This window comes from Etheostoma spectabile, chromosome 1 (genome assembly GCF_008692095.1).
Source record: "Etheostoma spectabile isolate EspeVRDwgs_2016 chromosome 1, UIUC_Espe_1.0, whole genome shotgun sequence".
Lineage (NCBI taxonomy): Eukaryota > Metazoa > Chordata > Actinopteri > Perciformes > Percidae > Etheostoma > Etheostoma spectabile.
In genome coordinates this window covers 29318217-29334377 of record NC_045733.1, presented here as the reverse complement: position 1 = coordinate 29334377, position 16161 = coordinate 29318217, and the positions used below count along the sequence as shown (strand labels likewise).

Below are 16161 nucleotides of genomic sequence, written 5' to 3'. Positions count from 1 at the left end.
GAGAGAGAGAGAGAGAGAGACATTTGGCTCTGTGAACTCTCTCAGCGGCATGAAGTCATGAAGCTTTCTGTCCAGCTTGGCATTTTCCCGCAGCGCCCTGGTTCCCACGGCAACCCAGGCCCCCTGACCAGGTAGGGGTGTGTGTGTGTGTCCGCGTTCCTTGTTACACACAAGTGTAACAAGGAACCTTGTACTTGTAGTGATGTCTTTGGTTCAGTCTGTGTTCAGGAATCTTTGTGGACTTATGTATGTATGTATGTATGTATGTATGTCTATATATATGCTTCTTTATGGCTGTCCATCTTTATTTTCCGTGTGCGCGTGTGTATGCGCTTGTGAGTGTGTTTGTCTGTGGGACTTTCCCCTGTGGCTGTTTGGACGAGCTGAGACGGTTGTGGTCACTCTAAATCAATCAGCACGTCTCAGCTCACGGATTCACGGATGCTTTCAACTCTGAAACTCAGTATCTCCGCTCTGCTGCTGGTAAATCCTGAAGGAAGTTGTCTTTCCCCTGTTTGTCAGGTTGTTAGCAAGGTTGCTTAAAACACAGCAAATTGGTTTGGCTTGAAATTTTGCCAATGGGCCAGCTGATTAGATTTTAGTGGTGAATCTGAATTCTGGGATTTGAGCCATTCACCAATCTTTGTTTTTGTTTAGTGTATAAAAGCTGTAATTATGATGTGTTCATATTCTGCTGGTGGGAAACATTCAGGACTTCCAAGTTGGCAGCTGAACACTGTATTTACTTGTTTTCTTGCTTTTCTGAAAATCCAACTTGACAGATGAATGATAAATGGGAGCGTTTATGATGTGCTGGGTGCTTAACTTCAGTGCTTTCTTTTTTTTTGTACAAAGCATGATGTTTCTGTATCTTCAAATATTAAAAGTTGGGTTTGAATGCTTGGACAGATGCTTAGACTCACTCAGAGATATTTCCTAATTTTTCAGGAAATAAGGGTTCTTATTTGGCTGCTTGTGTTACCACAATATTTAAAATGCTCATATTGCTCAAACTATTGTTTGGTATCAGTATCAAATAAAGCAGGTCATCATATTGGCACTAGTAACAAAGAATTTTAAACTGTATTCAGACCCGCTGCTAATATGGTGATTATAGTGTTGACACAATAAGTTGGTGAGTTGAATCCACAATAATAAAGTAATTTATCAAGCAAAGGTTATCTGTTTCCATCTGCTCAAATGTGAGAATGTGTTGCTTTTCTTTGACAACCTTTGAAAACTTGAAGATTATAGACTAAACGGTTAATCTGTTTATTAGCAAAAAAAGAGAATCAATAATAATCTGTTATTAATGTCCCGGCTGATGTGATGGGAAAGGAAGCGATGTGTGTGACATTTTCACTGCTGTCATACAAAGACTTTAACAGGTTCTTATGTATCGATAGTCTTAAGTGAACGGACCCCTTACCACTGTGAAAATACAGTTTGACAACACCACTGTGTGTGTGTGTGTGTGTGTGTGTGTGTGTGTGTGTGTGTGTGTGTGTGTGTGTGTGTGTGTGTGTGTGTGTGTGTGTGTGTGTGTGTGTGTGTGTGTGTGTGTGTGTGTGTGTGTGTGTGTGTGTGTGTGTGTGTGTGTGGTGCAGCCAACCCTGCACTGGCCATGACCATCCGCCTCCCTCTGGTCCTTTCAGGGTAATGTTTGCCAACTGGCAGGGCTTCCTGTCCCCCACAGACTTCCAGTGAATGCACACATACACACACATATTTATTGATATCCTGCATTAACTCCCGGCGTGTTTGCTCTGTTCAGATGGGTCTGTTTGAACAACTCAGACACACGAACACACACACTTTCACACAAAAACACACGCTGTGATGTCACCCCTCCGGCAAGCCTTTGTTCATATGATAGACAGCCCCATTCTGTGTGTGTGTGTGTGTGTCTGTGTGTGTTTGTGTGTACCCAAGCTGAAGTTAGTTCAGATGGAAAAATAAAATAAAAGAATCACCAGGCAGTCAGAGAAGTCGGTACCATCTCTTTTCTTTTTATACAAAGGCATACATTTATCGGAAATACTACACTACACTTAATACTTGCTGTCCTTCTAAAGTAAAGTATACAGAAAAAAACATTGTTGTCTCTAAAGAGTTCAGCTGACTGATGCAAAGCAGTTCACGATATAAAAACCTGCTGTGTCTCTGCCGACCGTCTGCTAAGTGAATTTGTCTATTCAGAGAGGAATGAAACATGTTCCCAAAGAGCTGTTGTCTACAAAGTGGACCCCCCATTCTCTCCACTCTGAAAGATGCATTGTTTAAAGAGTACTAAAGTTAACCTCTCTCTCTCTCTCTGTGTGTCTAGCTGGGATGACAGCAGCTCTGTGAGCAGTGGCATAAGCGACAACATTGACACAGATGACATCAACACCAGCTCCTCCATCTCCTCCTACGCCAACACGCCCGCTGCACAGCGCAAAGGCCTCAACACACAGGTAAGACCGCACACACTTACACACACAAATCCATATGTGCCACAGGTTTGGATAGTAAGTTCCAGTCATTAACTCGGATTAAACCTGTCCATATTTTTTAGAAAAGGGTGATGTACAAAACACCCTGGTAGTCATTTACCTAAACAGCAAATATGTAATATATCTGACAAAGGTTGGGTTTTAGTTCTTTTAATATCTGTTGTTGAGCTCTGACGTGATTGACGTTGTTGAAAGCTGATCGGAAAGGATTTGGGTTGAATACGTGTATTCAATACTGTGTTTTTTATAAATTCCATCAAACTGTAGTTGTGCCAGTGGTTGTCCTCTCATCAGTCTGCAATAACATCAATAACCTCCGTCATAACAGTTGGAGATATTGTTGGTCTTTTTTTCTAATTTAGAAGAAGAGAAAGATGAGGATGCAGTTTGTTTCATCATTATTTTGTGTTTATTTGTTCCAAGTTGAATACTTGGTAACAGCGCTGCACTATGTCCCAATATGCTGGCAGTTATTTGATGCCTACATGAACAACTGGAGGTTTCTACTAGCAAATAATCACCATTACAAGCATCACTGACTTTATTTAGGACGTATTTTAGTGGCTTTGAGTGGGCCTGTGTTTATACTGTTCAGGAGAAGAGATCGCATGTGATATTTTCAAAGCAGCATGAGTTATCCGGAGCAATAGTTAATATCCCATTCATTCTGTGAATTCAATGGAAAATGTACAAATGTTAATTTGCCAAATTTCATATTGCATTGTGAAATGGTTTTGAAGGAATATAAACTCGTAGCATAGAGTGGTGAACTGAAGCAACCGTATCTTTCCTCTCAGCCTCATTTCCCAGTCTGTCCCAGCATTCCTCTGCATTCAGAGAAGAATGTGAGACTACAGCTGTGAACTCACAAAAGCTGATGTTGACTCTAGCCTCAAATCATTAAACACCGATTAAGAGCCACTACCCTTCAGGAAAGTGATCGCTGAGACGATAATATTGTCAGCTGACTCACGTTATTGTGGCTGATGTGGAGCCAGTCGCCATGATGAGATCGAGGGGCTGAAGAAACAAAAACAAAGGAGCCTTTCTGTCAGTACAGAAGCATGACACAGTGCAGGTTGATTAAGTCTGTTTCAAATTCTGTGAGCAGAGCAGCTTGCTGCATTTTTGCAGTGTTTCCTTGGCAACTGCAGAATCAACTTAAAGGCAGCCATCATCCCTCAAACAGCTGTAATGTACTGTTAGAAAAATAAAGACTCTGGTGAGCTAGCTAAATTATACTTTAATCCTCACAAAAGTTAAAAGAAATTTCAAGTTCAGCACCAACTTTCAGTATGTATGCTTTAAGTTTAAAAAAAAGACAAATTAACTTGTTAAGCTCTAGGTGATCTATTTCCACATGTAAAAAGAAGAGTCATCACAGGAGACACAGTCTCAAGTGGACTTCTCTGTTGTGAGGGCGGACTTAAGTGAGATTTGACTCGCTCAAGACTTGATTCAAGACATTTAAGCAAACATTTTCTAGTCTCAAAATTCAAATCAACTCAAACTGTAACCTGGTAGAGTCCCAGACCAAGTGTAAACAGCAGCAGGCAAGCTGCTGCAAGCACTGGTCTTAGCTACATACTGTAAAACACACTAATAACGCCACTTTGGCGGAACATATTTAAATGTCCTCACAATTCGAAAGACTCTTGACTGTTCTTGACTTGCAATTTGCTTGACTAACTGCTCAGGTGATGGTAATGTGGATGCTGGCAGGATTACACAGCATGATGGCTGTGGTCATAAAATGGAGTGCTTTTTGGAGGCACTTGGCAATGTCTCATAAAAGACGCTTTCTTCAGCAGTAATAAATCTGACCTACTTGGTGTGTGTGTGTGTGTGTGTGTGTGTGTGTGTGTGTGTGTGTGTGTGTGTGTGTGTGTGTGTGTGTGTGTGTGTTCCCAGCCTGTGACGGATGCAGAGAAGCACTCGGCATCAACAGCGGTGCACCAGGCCTGGTCAGGCGACGAGGTGAAGAGGCCAGACGGCGGGTCAGACTGCGGGGTCAGCAGGATGGAGACAGGCTCCAAGTGGAGCCGCCGGAACCCTTCTGATGTCTCTGACGAGTCCGACAAGGGTGGCTCGGGGAGGAAGACCCCCTCCGTGTCCCACACAGGCTCTTGGAGGAGGGGCATGAGCACTCAGGTGGGGGTGACATCCCCTCGGACTAAAAGCACCAGTAGCACAGGCTCAATGAGCTCCAGTGGCCTCAAGACCCACAGTTCAGGTAACAGACATCCACCGCCAGTATGAATGTTTAAATATATCAAAAAATAAATACAAATTTTCCAATTTACTTCACTTGATCCTATCTGATACACCTGTGGTCTGCTCGTCATTCTTCCTCACCTCTGAAATTAAATACGTTTTTTTTTATTATTAAAGACGCAATTTGTTTATCTACTGCAGTGCTTGCTAAGCTTTTTCAAATTAAAGAACCCCTAAACTGACATTGCCTCAGGTTCCCGAATCTGATGGGATTTTTGCTCTAAGACGTTTTATTACAAATGTGTATAACATGCATGACCAAAATTGTCATAAATTATGTCATTGTGTTGCCTGTAGATGAAATTATAGTAAAAATAATTTGAGTGTAAAATCATGTAACAGTAGCACTGTCGCACCTTACTGATGTCTCGTTTTGTGTGTCCTGCAGGTAAGACAGATGACGTCAAAGTGTCAGAAAAGGGTCGTCTTTCTCCTCGTCCTAACGGCCTTCACCGCTCGCCCTCAGACGCAGGACGCAGCAGCGGCGATGAGGCAAAGAAACAATCGATCCCCGCCAGTCGCACGTCCACAACAAACGCCCTCACACACACCGTTTCAGAACCCCACTCCCAGACACATACATTCAGCTCACACACCTCGCGCACCCCAACCAGCACCTTCGGCTTCAAGAAGCAGGGCCATGGGATGGTAACCATTGTTACTGCCAGCGGCGCCACCATAACAAGTGGCTCAGCCACCCTGGGGAAGATGCCCAAATCTGGGGCACGATCGCTTGCAGGAGGGTTAAAGGCCAGTGGGCAGGATGGCGGGTCGGCGCTGGGTCACCACGACGACGGCTTCCTCCCCATGAGCGCCCGCTCCACACTGCAGTACCGCAGCCTGCCGAGACCCAGCCGCTCGGGAGCAGCCGCCCGCAACGGAAACCGCTCCTCCACCAGCAGCATCGAGGCCGCCGTGCTCTCCGTCACAACTCACGGGAAAAACTCAATCAGCGTCTCCAAGGCCAACGGCTCAGGAGGCCTGTTGGCCAATCAGACGGATCGGGAGAAGGGGGTCTCTGACATCGACCTTCTCAGGAACGGAGTCGTGATGCAGAGTGGAGGAGCAGCAACTGTTCCGCTGACTGGAAGACAGCCCGTTTCTTCACCGACACTGCGCAGGTGAGCACACACACTCTTAACATAATTGGCTTAAGTACCTCAACTTACAAAACATAATTTGTAGTGTCCTGTAGACACAGTGACGGCTAGCTGATGAGCCATACTAAGTGGGGCCTTCTTGTATGGGCTTGACTTTCCCCACATACAACACACACACACACAGTAAGTTCAAATCAGGCCATTGTGAAAAGCAGGCTTTGAGATGGGCTGATCAGCTGCCAAGCCTTGGTGGTACAGGGGGGAGGGTGAAGGAGGGAGGGTGTGGTGCTGGGTAATGGGAGCTGAGTCTTACCTCAGCGCTCTGCCCTTATAAATGTGAGGGAGTGATAACACTTCAAAGACACTGTGTGCTGCCATTATCGCCCACCATGGCTCCAGTCATCATAGCCTGCCATTTAACTCTAACCCTGGATTAGCAGAACCAGGAGAGAGTTCTCCCTCTCTCTCTGTGTGTGTGTGTGTGTGTGTGTGTGTGTGTGTGTGTGTGTGTGTGTGTGTGTGTGTGTGTGCAAATTGGCCTTGAATCTGACTGAGCACTGACTCAACCTTTCCTGGCTTCAAAATAAAGAATAATAATAATAATAACTGGTGTTTATGTCCTGTTAGCTGTGGGACCTTAAGGATGGCAAACTCAGCCGGCCTGCTTCGACGCTTATTTGATCCAGAAAAGCCATGAAAATGTACATGAATGTTTTGTTTAATAAGCTGTTAATATTCATAATCTCTAGAGGATGATTTCTAATTGTTTTTCAAACCCACATGACCTTTCTCCTTTTAACAGCATACACTTTAAATTTACATTCATACAAAAAAAGGATAGCTTTAGGCTACTTAAAAACCTGAAAACGTTGTTAGTAAAAAGCTATGTGGAATAATCAAGTTAAAATACGCAATTATCTAAAACATGTACTTTATAGATTGACAAAAACTTTATACCATATCTCTCTATTAATGAAACACATAGACAAAATGTGCATATTTTGCTCTATAAGATATTTTTCAGCGTCACATTCTGTTAATTATGTGATTTGTTAAAATTCACAACAATAAAAAGAATACTATATGACATTCTTTGCTTCAGTCCTGCGATTACTTTAGTCCCAGTTCCCAACCTTTCTCCCTTCTCTGATTTTCCACCAGGTTGTTTGGTGGGAAGCCCAGTAAACAGGCTCCCATCACCACGGCTGAAAACATGAAGAACTCCACTGTTATCTCCAACCCCCACGCCACCATGAACCATGTGGGCACGGTGCTGGAGTCCCCTGACGGAGGGCTAGGAGGCGTGGACAGCGATACCAGCAGCCCCCTGTTTGGAGGCAGAGTGCAGGGAATAGGGATGGGGACGCTGGGCAGCGAGCAGGTGAGCAAGAACATTTAAACATTATCTTTGGCTTTTAGATTCAGAAGTCTTTCCTTTATAATGACTGAAGTAGAATGGATAATCTTTAGAACTGAGTCACGGGAGCAGCTACTTATTAATTTGTTAAGCTGCTATTTTTAGCTCTACACATTCTCCAACTGCCCAGCACCCATTACTTACCATCAGAAGAGGGAAAGCATTTTTTTGCTTTTCTTATGAGTTTATTTTGGAGTTGCATTTGAGTTATTTTTAGCCATGTTGCTAATTTAGTCATGCTAATGTTGGCCTGTTGGTTGGCCCACCACTTTGGTCTGCAACATTTCAACAACTATTGGAGGGATTGCCATGACATTTTGTGCAGTCACCCAAGTCTTCCTCAGAAAGAACTGTAAAAAAAATGTGATTCCTTAAAGGCTACAATCAATATTCTTTTTAATGGAACCACTGTATCAGATGACAATGTGAAGACAGTCCAACAGTGTGAAAGGGGTTTCTTGTTGTGATGATCCTACAGAGAACAATAACCTGGATATTCAGCTCCCCTCAAGCTTGATAGGAATTTCAGCTTATTGTTTAGCTGTTCAGTAGCAACTTTACGGTTTTGGTTCACTCTCACTAAACTCATTGTTGTTTTGTAGCCGACAGCTGTTTTCAGCCAAAATGCTTCTGTACACTATTTTCTCTGCACAAATTCCAGAAGTTATAGACAAGCTGTTGAACATAGGGTAGCATTCAGCAGCTAAAAAGACAGATATTTCTCTCAGGAGTCAGTTAAGACAAAAACATATTTTAAAGAGAGAGACTGAATATTGGGCTTACAGAAACACAACTCACTCAATTATAATTAGAGTCTGACAACAACTGTTTGCCAACAAGTTCACTATGTCAACCTAAAAGGTTATGTCAATGGTGTGTTCACAATTTGTTTTCCTCGTACTCTATGTGGCTTAAAGAGTTGTTGCAGTTTAACTTTGGATCTAGCGCTATCAGCCGGTCAACAGAATTTGTCTAATACTGTACTTTGATTTATGTTTGAAAAACAAATTGCATTCCCATCAACTTCAGTTTGACTTTGACTTTAATGCTAATTAGCATGTGTTAGCACACAAAGCTCAGAGAACAACCACTTTAAGCATTATCTGCTTAACATCAACATGTTAGCATTGTTATTGTAAGCATGCTAGCATGCGGATGTTACGCTTACAGAGCCTCATCACATATGTCACACTATATGTGTATGTTACTGCGTTTCTCTACAGAACTGCCTGACTTTAATCATGCACAATATTTTCAATAGTATTATATTTGTTATCATTTAACTTTAGAGCTACTGTCATTTTCACACTTTAGCTGTGAGGTCAAACCAGAAGACTAGGTTTGGGTTTAAGATTAAAAATGATTGTCATTTTGAGCTTAGAGAAGATGTATGTATTCAAGGTGTTTGTGAGATTTTGTTCACACCTGACTAATACCACAAACCTGTTTTTTCTCGAACTACTTATAAGTTTGTTCAGCGAAACTACAGATGGGAAGTGTAGGTACTTGTTTGACTAACTGTAGGCTACGTATTGCAGCAGAGCAGCAAAATGTGAGCATGCTCAGTCATGAACTCACCGTCACCTTTTCACATGATTCATAAGACTTCATCAGACTGTGTCTCAGTCATATAGTGACTCACAGGATTGTTTTTAACTCATGTCTTTACAAACAGTAAGCATAGGTTCAAAAGTTTAGTCAGTTGTCTTATAGCAAACTGACGATCAAATTAAAGTGAAAATGCCTAAAAAAAAACCAGAGCAAAGCAGCAAATGTAAGATTATTTAATGAATCACTTAAGAAATTAAAATACTAATTGTTTCAGCACTAGAATACACAGACTTTTTAAAAACCAATAACGTCCTCTCCGCCCTTCCACAGGCCTCCAGTCCCGGGTCAGTCTACTCCTCCACCGGCCCCTCCAACAGCCTGACGTGGGGTACCACCTTCAGCAGCTCCTCCGCCCAGAGCAGAGAGAGCACGCTGGGCGGGCACGGCGGGACAGGCAGCAGCATGGGATACCCCTCCGTCAGCAGCATGCACACCAGCAGCGAGTCCATCGACATGAGCCTGGGCAGCGCCGGCCATGGGACGCACAGGGAGGACACCCTGTCTGCTTTGGGCCGCGCCGGCAGCGTCAAGACCGGCATGTCTGAGAGGTGAGAAACCCCGAAAAGTGGGGAATTATTGGGAATCCTATTTAAAAATAGATCAACTTAAATTAAAAAAGCACTTTCAAAATTCTGGGAAGAAAAACAAAAATGGGAAAGATTGAATTTCTTCTTTTTATACGTGACATATTATTTCTTTAACTCTTCTAATTCATTGCATTTCAGAGGTAAATATTACTAGTTCTTTTGCAAAACATACAATTAGTTTATAAAATAGAAGTCATTTTAAAGATTAGTTAATCCAACAATTTATAAAAGTAGTTCAAATGAGCTTCACCTCAACCAGCTGAAACATTAAAATGCTGATTACACTTTAATGCATCTCTAATAACAATCCCCTAGAAAATAAGTGTATAATATAAAGCTTTGAAAGGGGTCATTTAGCATAATGAGTAGTTACTTGATTTTCTTGATGAAGTACATTTTGCTTCTTACAATGGATATTTTTTTACTTTTTGATATTGATCCTGTCACTTAAGGATATAAATACTTAATTGCTGACGACATTAAAATCCTGCTTGGTTCTGACTTTACTGTCATTCCTTTTAAAAGTCCCATGGCATGAAAATTTCACTTTGAGGTTTTTTTAACATTAGTATGCATTCCCCCAGCCTGTCTATGGTCCCCCAGTGGCTAGAAATGGTGATAGGTGTAAACCAAAGCCTGGGTATCTTGCTGCCTTTGAGAAAATGAAAGCTCAGATGGGCCGATCTTGAGCCTGTTCCCCTATGACCTCATAAGGGGCAAGTAACCACCCATGAGAGAGAGAGAGAGACATCATGGCTTTCAAACGAGCAAAGTGACAGTTGGTCAAGGCCACAACCCCCCCCTCTCAAAAGCTACAGACTCAGAAATGGCACATCCTAAGGAAAGCTCATTGTGGGACTGGCTCTAGTGGCTGCAATTCTGCACCAAGGCTGAATTTTGGGAAAAAGACTTCAGATATGGTATTAAGGGTCTATGTAAAAGCATCCAAAGAGCACCATGTCATGGGACCTTTAAAGAATCCAGAATTGAAATGATGTACAAAGCGTCCACCGTGGCAAGGTGTCACTTCTGGTTTGTTGTTCTGTCCTTTGCTCGAGCAGAGAAACGAAACCCTGTGGCGTCCTCAGTCGACTACACAGTAATTGTGGTCATTGTAGCGGATTCCATCCTGACAGGTTGACTGCGTAATGTGACAGGAATGTCTCAGAGGAAACTTAATAGCATCTGCAGTCGAAGCTTTGAGCCATGACATCACCCTCCGTCCTCACTGTGTTTTCTTATTAACTTCATTGGTGAGGTGTTTCGCAGTTGACCTATTCTGAAGGATTCACTTTATTCTCTAAAACTTTCTTTCTCTGTGTCTGTTGTGCCTTTTCCTTCATGTCCTCCATCAGTCCCCTCTCCTCCCCCTCCGCTAGCCCTATATTCAGCCGAAACACGCTACCTCGGAAGCAGGACAGGTAAATGTACCTGTGTGCAGCTGTGGAGGTTCCTACTAAACCACCGCCTGCTGCCACACAGAGAGCATCACATAGAACCAGAGAGAAGCTCTGCGGTAGCTCGTTGTGTTTTTTTGCGTAGGTGTGTCGCTCTGTGTGGTAGTTTGTGGTTATTTGTAGGAACTCTAGCTCCTGTATGAATGGGAATTTATGAGCGAGTTTAAATGTGAGGTTGTCTGTGTGGATGTTGGCAGCTTCACTGTTTTTGTCTGGCGTGCTCACATGCTGCCACCTTGTGGTAGAGTTTGTATGTGCGTTTACCCAATAGCATGGGCATAGAATGTTTATCATTGATTTTACACTGCAAAATTGTCAAATGTTTTACCATTTCCCTAAAAGTCTCATTTTCTGCATATAATTAAAATATTAAGCCAGTACGATGAATTCATAGCAACCTTTTTAAGAATATTCTGTAAAAGTATTTATTTATTTCTGTGTAGCCTTAGTCTGTTTTCTTTTTTGTGAAAAGTTGAGTTTTTTCAGTTGTCTTGAGAAAAGAGAGAGCAAAAGAACTGAGTAAAAATCCAATATAACATGGCAAGATTTATTTGCAGTGTTTAAGTTGGGATGTACTAGTAACAATAAGAACAATATCTTTGCTGGTTAAAAATAGCATTAGCTAGTCTTTAAGAGATGCAGCTACATGTTTCCTTGCCTCCTTTGCTTTGCTCCTCTGAAGTGTTTCTCTCCTACAGCGGGCCACACTGTGGTAGAAACACTCTGCCTAAGAAAGGACTCAGGTACTAACTGCACTTCTTGCTGGACTATTGCGCCATTACACACTGGTTCACCATATTGTCTTCTGGCTGTCTTTTATTTCTGATTCTACATTCACTCTTTGGGGCTTGTGCTAATGCTTAAAAAAAGAAGCTTTTGACGTTTCTGTTTGGCACTTGGCACATGTGTTGTTGTGTTGTGCTTTAGTGACGAGGCATGTCACTTTGTCGTGGTAAAAAGCTGTCACTGTGTTGTGCTGTAGCGGGCCTGATTTTGGGGTTCAAATTTCTTTGGCTTCTTTTCTGCTTTTTTCCTCCAGTTTATGCTGCTCACAGCTGAGAATCTGTCTATGTTCATGCTGTTGTAATTTGCTGTTTTGGAATCCTGTCAGATCCCAGCTACTAATCTGGCTGCTTAAGAGAAAAAAAATCCACTTCACTGATTGTAAAAAGTCAGAAAAATCAGATTCACCTTAGAATCCACACTGCACCTGTTCTGTTTCGTGCCCTTGCCTCTGCTTATATCTTTTCTTTGACTTCCTGTAGGTATGGCCCGTCGGCACAGCTGCGAAGCCACGAGGAGGCACGTGATTGGCTGCGCTCCCACTCCACCAGCGGGCTGCAGGAATCAGTCGGGAACTCCCCGTTCTCCCCCAGCTCCAGCATCACCTCCCCCTCCGGCACTCGCTTCAACTTCGGACAACTCGGTGTGCCCCGCACGCACGCACACACACTCACGCACGCGCACACACAAACAAACAAACAACGCTCCATGTGTACTTACGTCAATCACACAGTACATTTGTTCTCTGTTGGTTGAGACAAACATAAATTAAAACCGCATTCATCATCACACCATAGAGTTGTTGACAATTAGGAGGTTGCCATTTTTAGGTGAGAGAAACTCAACCTGATTCAACATCTATTTAATACACATGGCTTAAGTCATATCCTGAATATTATCAGTGGGTTTGATACAGAAAATGTATCAAATCATTCAACACATATATTGTACTGTAGAAAGCAAAAATGCCAAACATTCTTTGGATTCAGCCTCTCAAATGAGAGAAGATGTTGCTTGGGTCTGTTTTATATCTAACTGTAAACTGAATGTCTTTGGATCTGGGGATTGTGGTGGACAAAACAAAAAAACAATCTGATGGTGTGAAACCTTAGACTGGGACATTGTAATTGTCATTTTCACAGTTTTTGCTGACTAAACAATAAATCCCCAAAATATGCCAGTGACAAAAAGAAATCCTCACTTGACATTTCATATGTCATTTTCATAGCATCCAGCCCGACCTCAGCAGCTCAGGTCAACCTCGCCGGTATGCGCAACAACAGCCTGACCAATCAGGACGGCTCCTATGAGCCGTGCAGCGACAACCGACTGAGAAACTCCTGCATGTCCCTTGACGAAAAGACTCGCACCATGAGTCGATCGGGCTCCTTCAGGGACGGCTTTGAGGAAGGTAAGTGGAGACAAGAAAGATGGATGAATATTCATTGACTCTGTGTGAGTCCTGGCCCTGGTCTTCAGATGTTTGGTGTAATCTGTAATTACAGTGTAATCCTTTTCAAAAACCTGCATTCCCCCCATCTCTCTATGACTCTGAAGCCTCCCCTTCCTCATTCCACATCTCCGTGCCAAAAGAATTATTTTTCTATTTGTTTAGAGAACATTAGAAAAGATTATAACCGCACCTCTAAGAAAAGCCCGTCATCCCCTTAGAAATCCATAATCAGCTTTGGTGCCCAGCCGTGCTTTTCCCACCAGCAGGCAGACTCCCTGCATGCTCAATCCTCAGAGCTATAGAAACACAGCGCTTTGAATTAGAGGAACTAACTGAGACTGGGAGTAGTCATATTATCGTGTTGAAAATGGTTCCCTTAATGGAAATAAACCTGCCTTTAACACTAAAATAATGTTAAATAGCCACAGTTGGTCATGAACTTGTATTTCAGCAAACTGCAATATGAAAAATAAATGCCAATGCAACGCAAACTATTAACCACAAATTAATGCAGCCAGAAGACATTTGCTATTAAAATGCTCACGGCTCAGTTTTCAAGGTGACAAAACTGTGTAATCAAAAATCCAAAGGTAAATCCAAAATTTTTATGTGCCTTCTGTCAAGGTTGTAGAAAGGAATTCTGGAAAATGTAGTTAATGGTTGACTGTCGGAAAAACCTCATAGATCAACATCACAGACTGATGTAAAAAAGACGAGAGATGGGCTAAGAGTTGGAGAGCATATCCAGTGACACTGAAACTGGTTTTGTAAATGCATGCCGGGGGAATCAGCTGTGAGTTTTCTTTAAGAAATCTGGTAAATCTTGACTTCAAGATGTATCTTGATGTATCAAGATGTAGTATGTGTGTGTAGGGCAGGGGTATCATATGACTGATTTCACAGGGTAATCAAAATCAACATTCAGAATGCTAAAAGAGGTTACTCATAAAAACACCCCTTCAACATCAATATGTCCACATTGTAAGAACCAGAAAATGCAAACTACAAAAAAACACAGTATTATCGCATACAAGACTAGTTGCTTCCCGTCAAACGGCTATCAATCATCTATCGTACAGCCGACTTTAAAAGACATTTGTCTCAAGCAAATGCATGTTGATCTTTTCCCGACATTGTGACGCTACTATACAAATGCACAGGTAGCACACATCAAATTTGCACATGCACAATTACACAAGCGCAAACTTATAATTATTGCGCCCTGTCTTCCCTTTCAGAGGAGATGATTACAGGGATCACAGTGAGAAGCTTGAGAGAGATGTGATAACATACAAAAACCATTGCTTTCTCTGTCTTTGTTTGGGAGTTGGATCGCAGTGTGTAGGTCTGCAAGGACATGCGGTTTGTGTGTACATGTATATGTTGCTGAGGTGTAGAGTTACCTGGCCGTTGTTAGATTGACAGGACAAAAGTCACATCCTCCACCCAACACTTTGTCAGACCTGTCTTGTGTGAGAGCTACACCACCATACACAGTCACTTCATTGCCTTCACCACACCCTCCCCACACCTTACTATATATGCTCACCTTCTCCTTATGTCTGTAGAGACCATATTTTACAATGAAAATGTGTTTACAGGTTATGTAGTTCTCTTAAAGATAGATGCTCAAAAGTACAAATTGAGATTAATGGTGTTTATATTAGTAATTTTCATGGATGACAACAATCTGTAATTTTTTTTTCTTCTCACAAATCAATTAACAATTCGCAGTTTTTTACTGTGTTAAAAAAGCAGTCAGTTCCACAGAATATTAAAGAAAGTATAGAAAGTGCAGATTCTCAAAGCTAACACTGTAAAATGCTGAGGAGCCAGAAATCTGAACAATTCTGAGGATTGTCAGTTTGTAGGAGAGAGTACAACTCTACCTGAGTGCATGTCAGGTCTTTCTATTCGGTATAAACTGGATTTAACAGAAAAGGGAAAGTAGAAACTTCCCTAAAATCAACACCAACAAATGACTCTGTCCAATGGCAGGCCAACTTGGTAGCAGTTATATAATGATATACCTCACAAGGTAACACACAATCGTATCACAATAACATACTATAGTAATTATTGTCCAACCCACATACAAAGACATGAAAGTCATCCCTCAAAAAAACATATAACATGTCAAACATGACAAATTGATTTATTGCTTTATCTATAAATGTCTTTTCCAGTAATTCTTGCAACTCTAATCCATTCAGGTCTAAAAACAATGAGTAAAGTTAAAAGATCTTACATGAATTGATTGGTGTGATTAAACCAGACATCAAGTAAATATTCTCCTTTTCATGTGGCTCCCAGCAGCACACCTTGCTGTCTAGACCAAATTAAGATAAAAGTGTGTCCTCAGTAAACTGTCTGTTTTTTCTTCCAAGAAGAGAATGAATGAATAAATGAATGAATCTGCTGGGATCAGCCCAACCTCTCTGTGTGGTTGATGACATCACGCTGCTGATCCCTTCTGATCTGCTCCCAGGCAGGGAACAGTGCTGGCGTTGTGTCCCGGCCTCTCATGTGTGATTAGTGGCTGAGTCATTAGCAGAGTAATGCTCAGGCTGTCATTAGTTACCCCAAAGTCCGACTGTAACGTGTAGGCGTTTTATCTTCATGGCTGCAGAGCTGCATTCATTATTTTCCAGGAAGAGGCGGGAAGATGGGTCGGGGTGGGTTGGAGGAACTGGTAACACTGGGAGGAACAGTGTTGGGTGGGCTGGGTTGGAGCAGAGTGGGTGGTTTGTGTGGGGTGGGGTATGTTGATAATTACCGTACTGTCCCCAGTGTGTACAGATGTACTTTTTAATCCCCACTTTTGCTTGTGGTTTTTGTCTCTTCAGTTCATGGATCATCCCTGTCTCTGGTCTCCAGCACGTCTTCCATTTACTCCACAGTGAGTACACAAAACGTCAACTGGAGGAAATGGATGGTTACTCCTGGTGCATAATATACCTTTAAAACTGATACAGTATACAGTT

The 16161-nt window shown here is 42.2% G+C and overlaps 1 protein-coding gene across 16 annotated transcripts in view; it reads left to right on the top strand.

Annotated features, from left to right (window-relative positions):
• The window catches only part of nav2a (neuron navigator 2a), a 224756-nt gene that overhangs the window by 189786 nt on the left and 18809 nt on the right, over nt 1–16161 (top strand). For 13 of the 16 annotated variants that reach the window (XM_032523975.1, XM_032523914.1, XM_032523864.1 and 10 more), the window contains 10 exons: nt 2327–2456; nt 4407–4728; nt 5158–5890; nt 7031–7250; nt 9168–9445; nt 10840–10905; nt 11640–11684; nt 12207–12367; nt 12953–13135; nt 16024–16076. In XM_032523975.1, coding sequence (XP_032379866.1) covers nt 2327–2456; nt 4407–4728; nt 5158–5890; nt 7031–7250; nt 9168–9445; nt 10840–10905; nt 11640–11684; nt 12207–12367; nt 12953–13135; nt 16024–16076 — 2191 coding nt within the window. The remainder of the gene's footprint in view (nt 1–2326; nt 2457–4406; nt 4729–5157; nt 5891–7030; nt 7251–9167; nt 9446–10839; nt 10906–11639; nt 11685–12206; nt 12368–12952; nt 13136–16023; nt 16077–16161) is intronic. The other 3 variants (XM_032523995.1, XM_032523887.1, XM_032523906.1) reach the window with 2 other exon arrangements.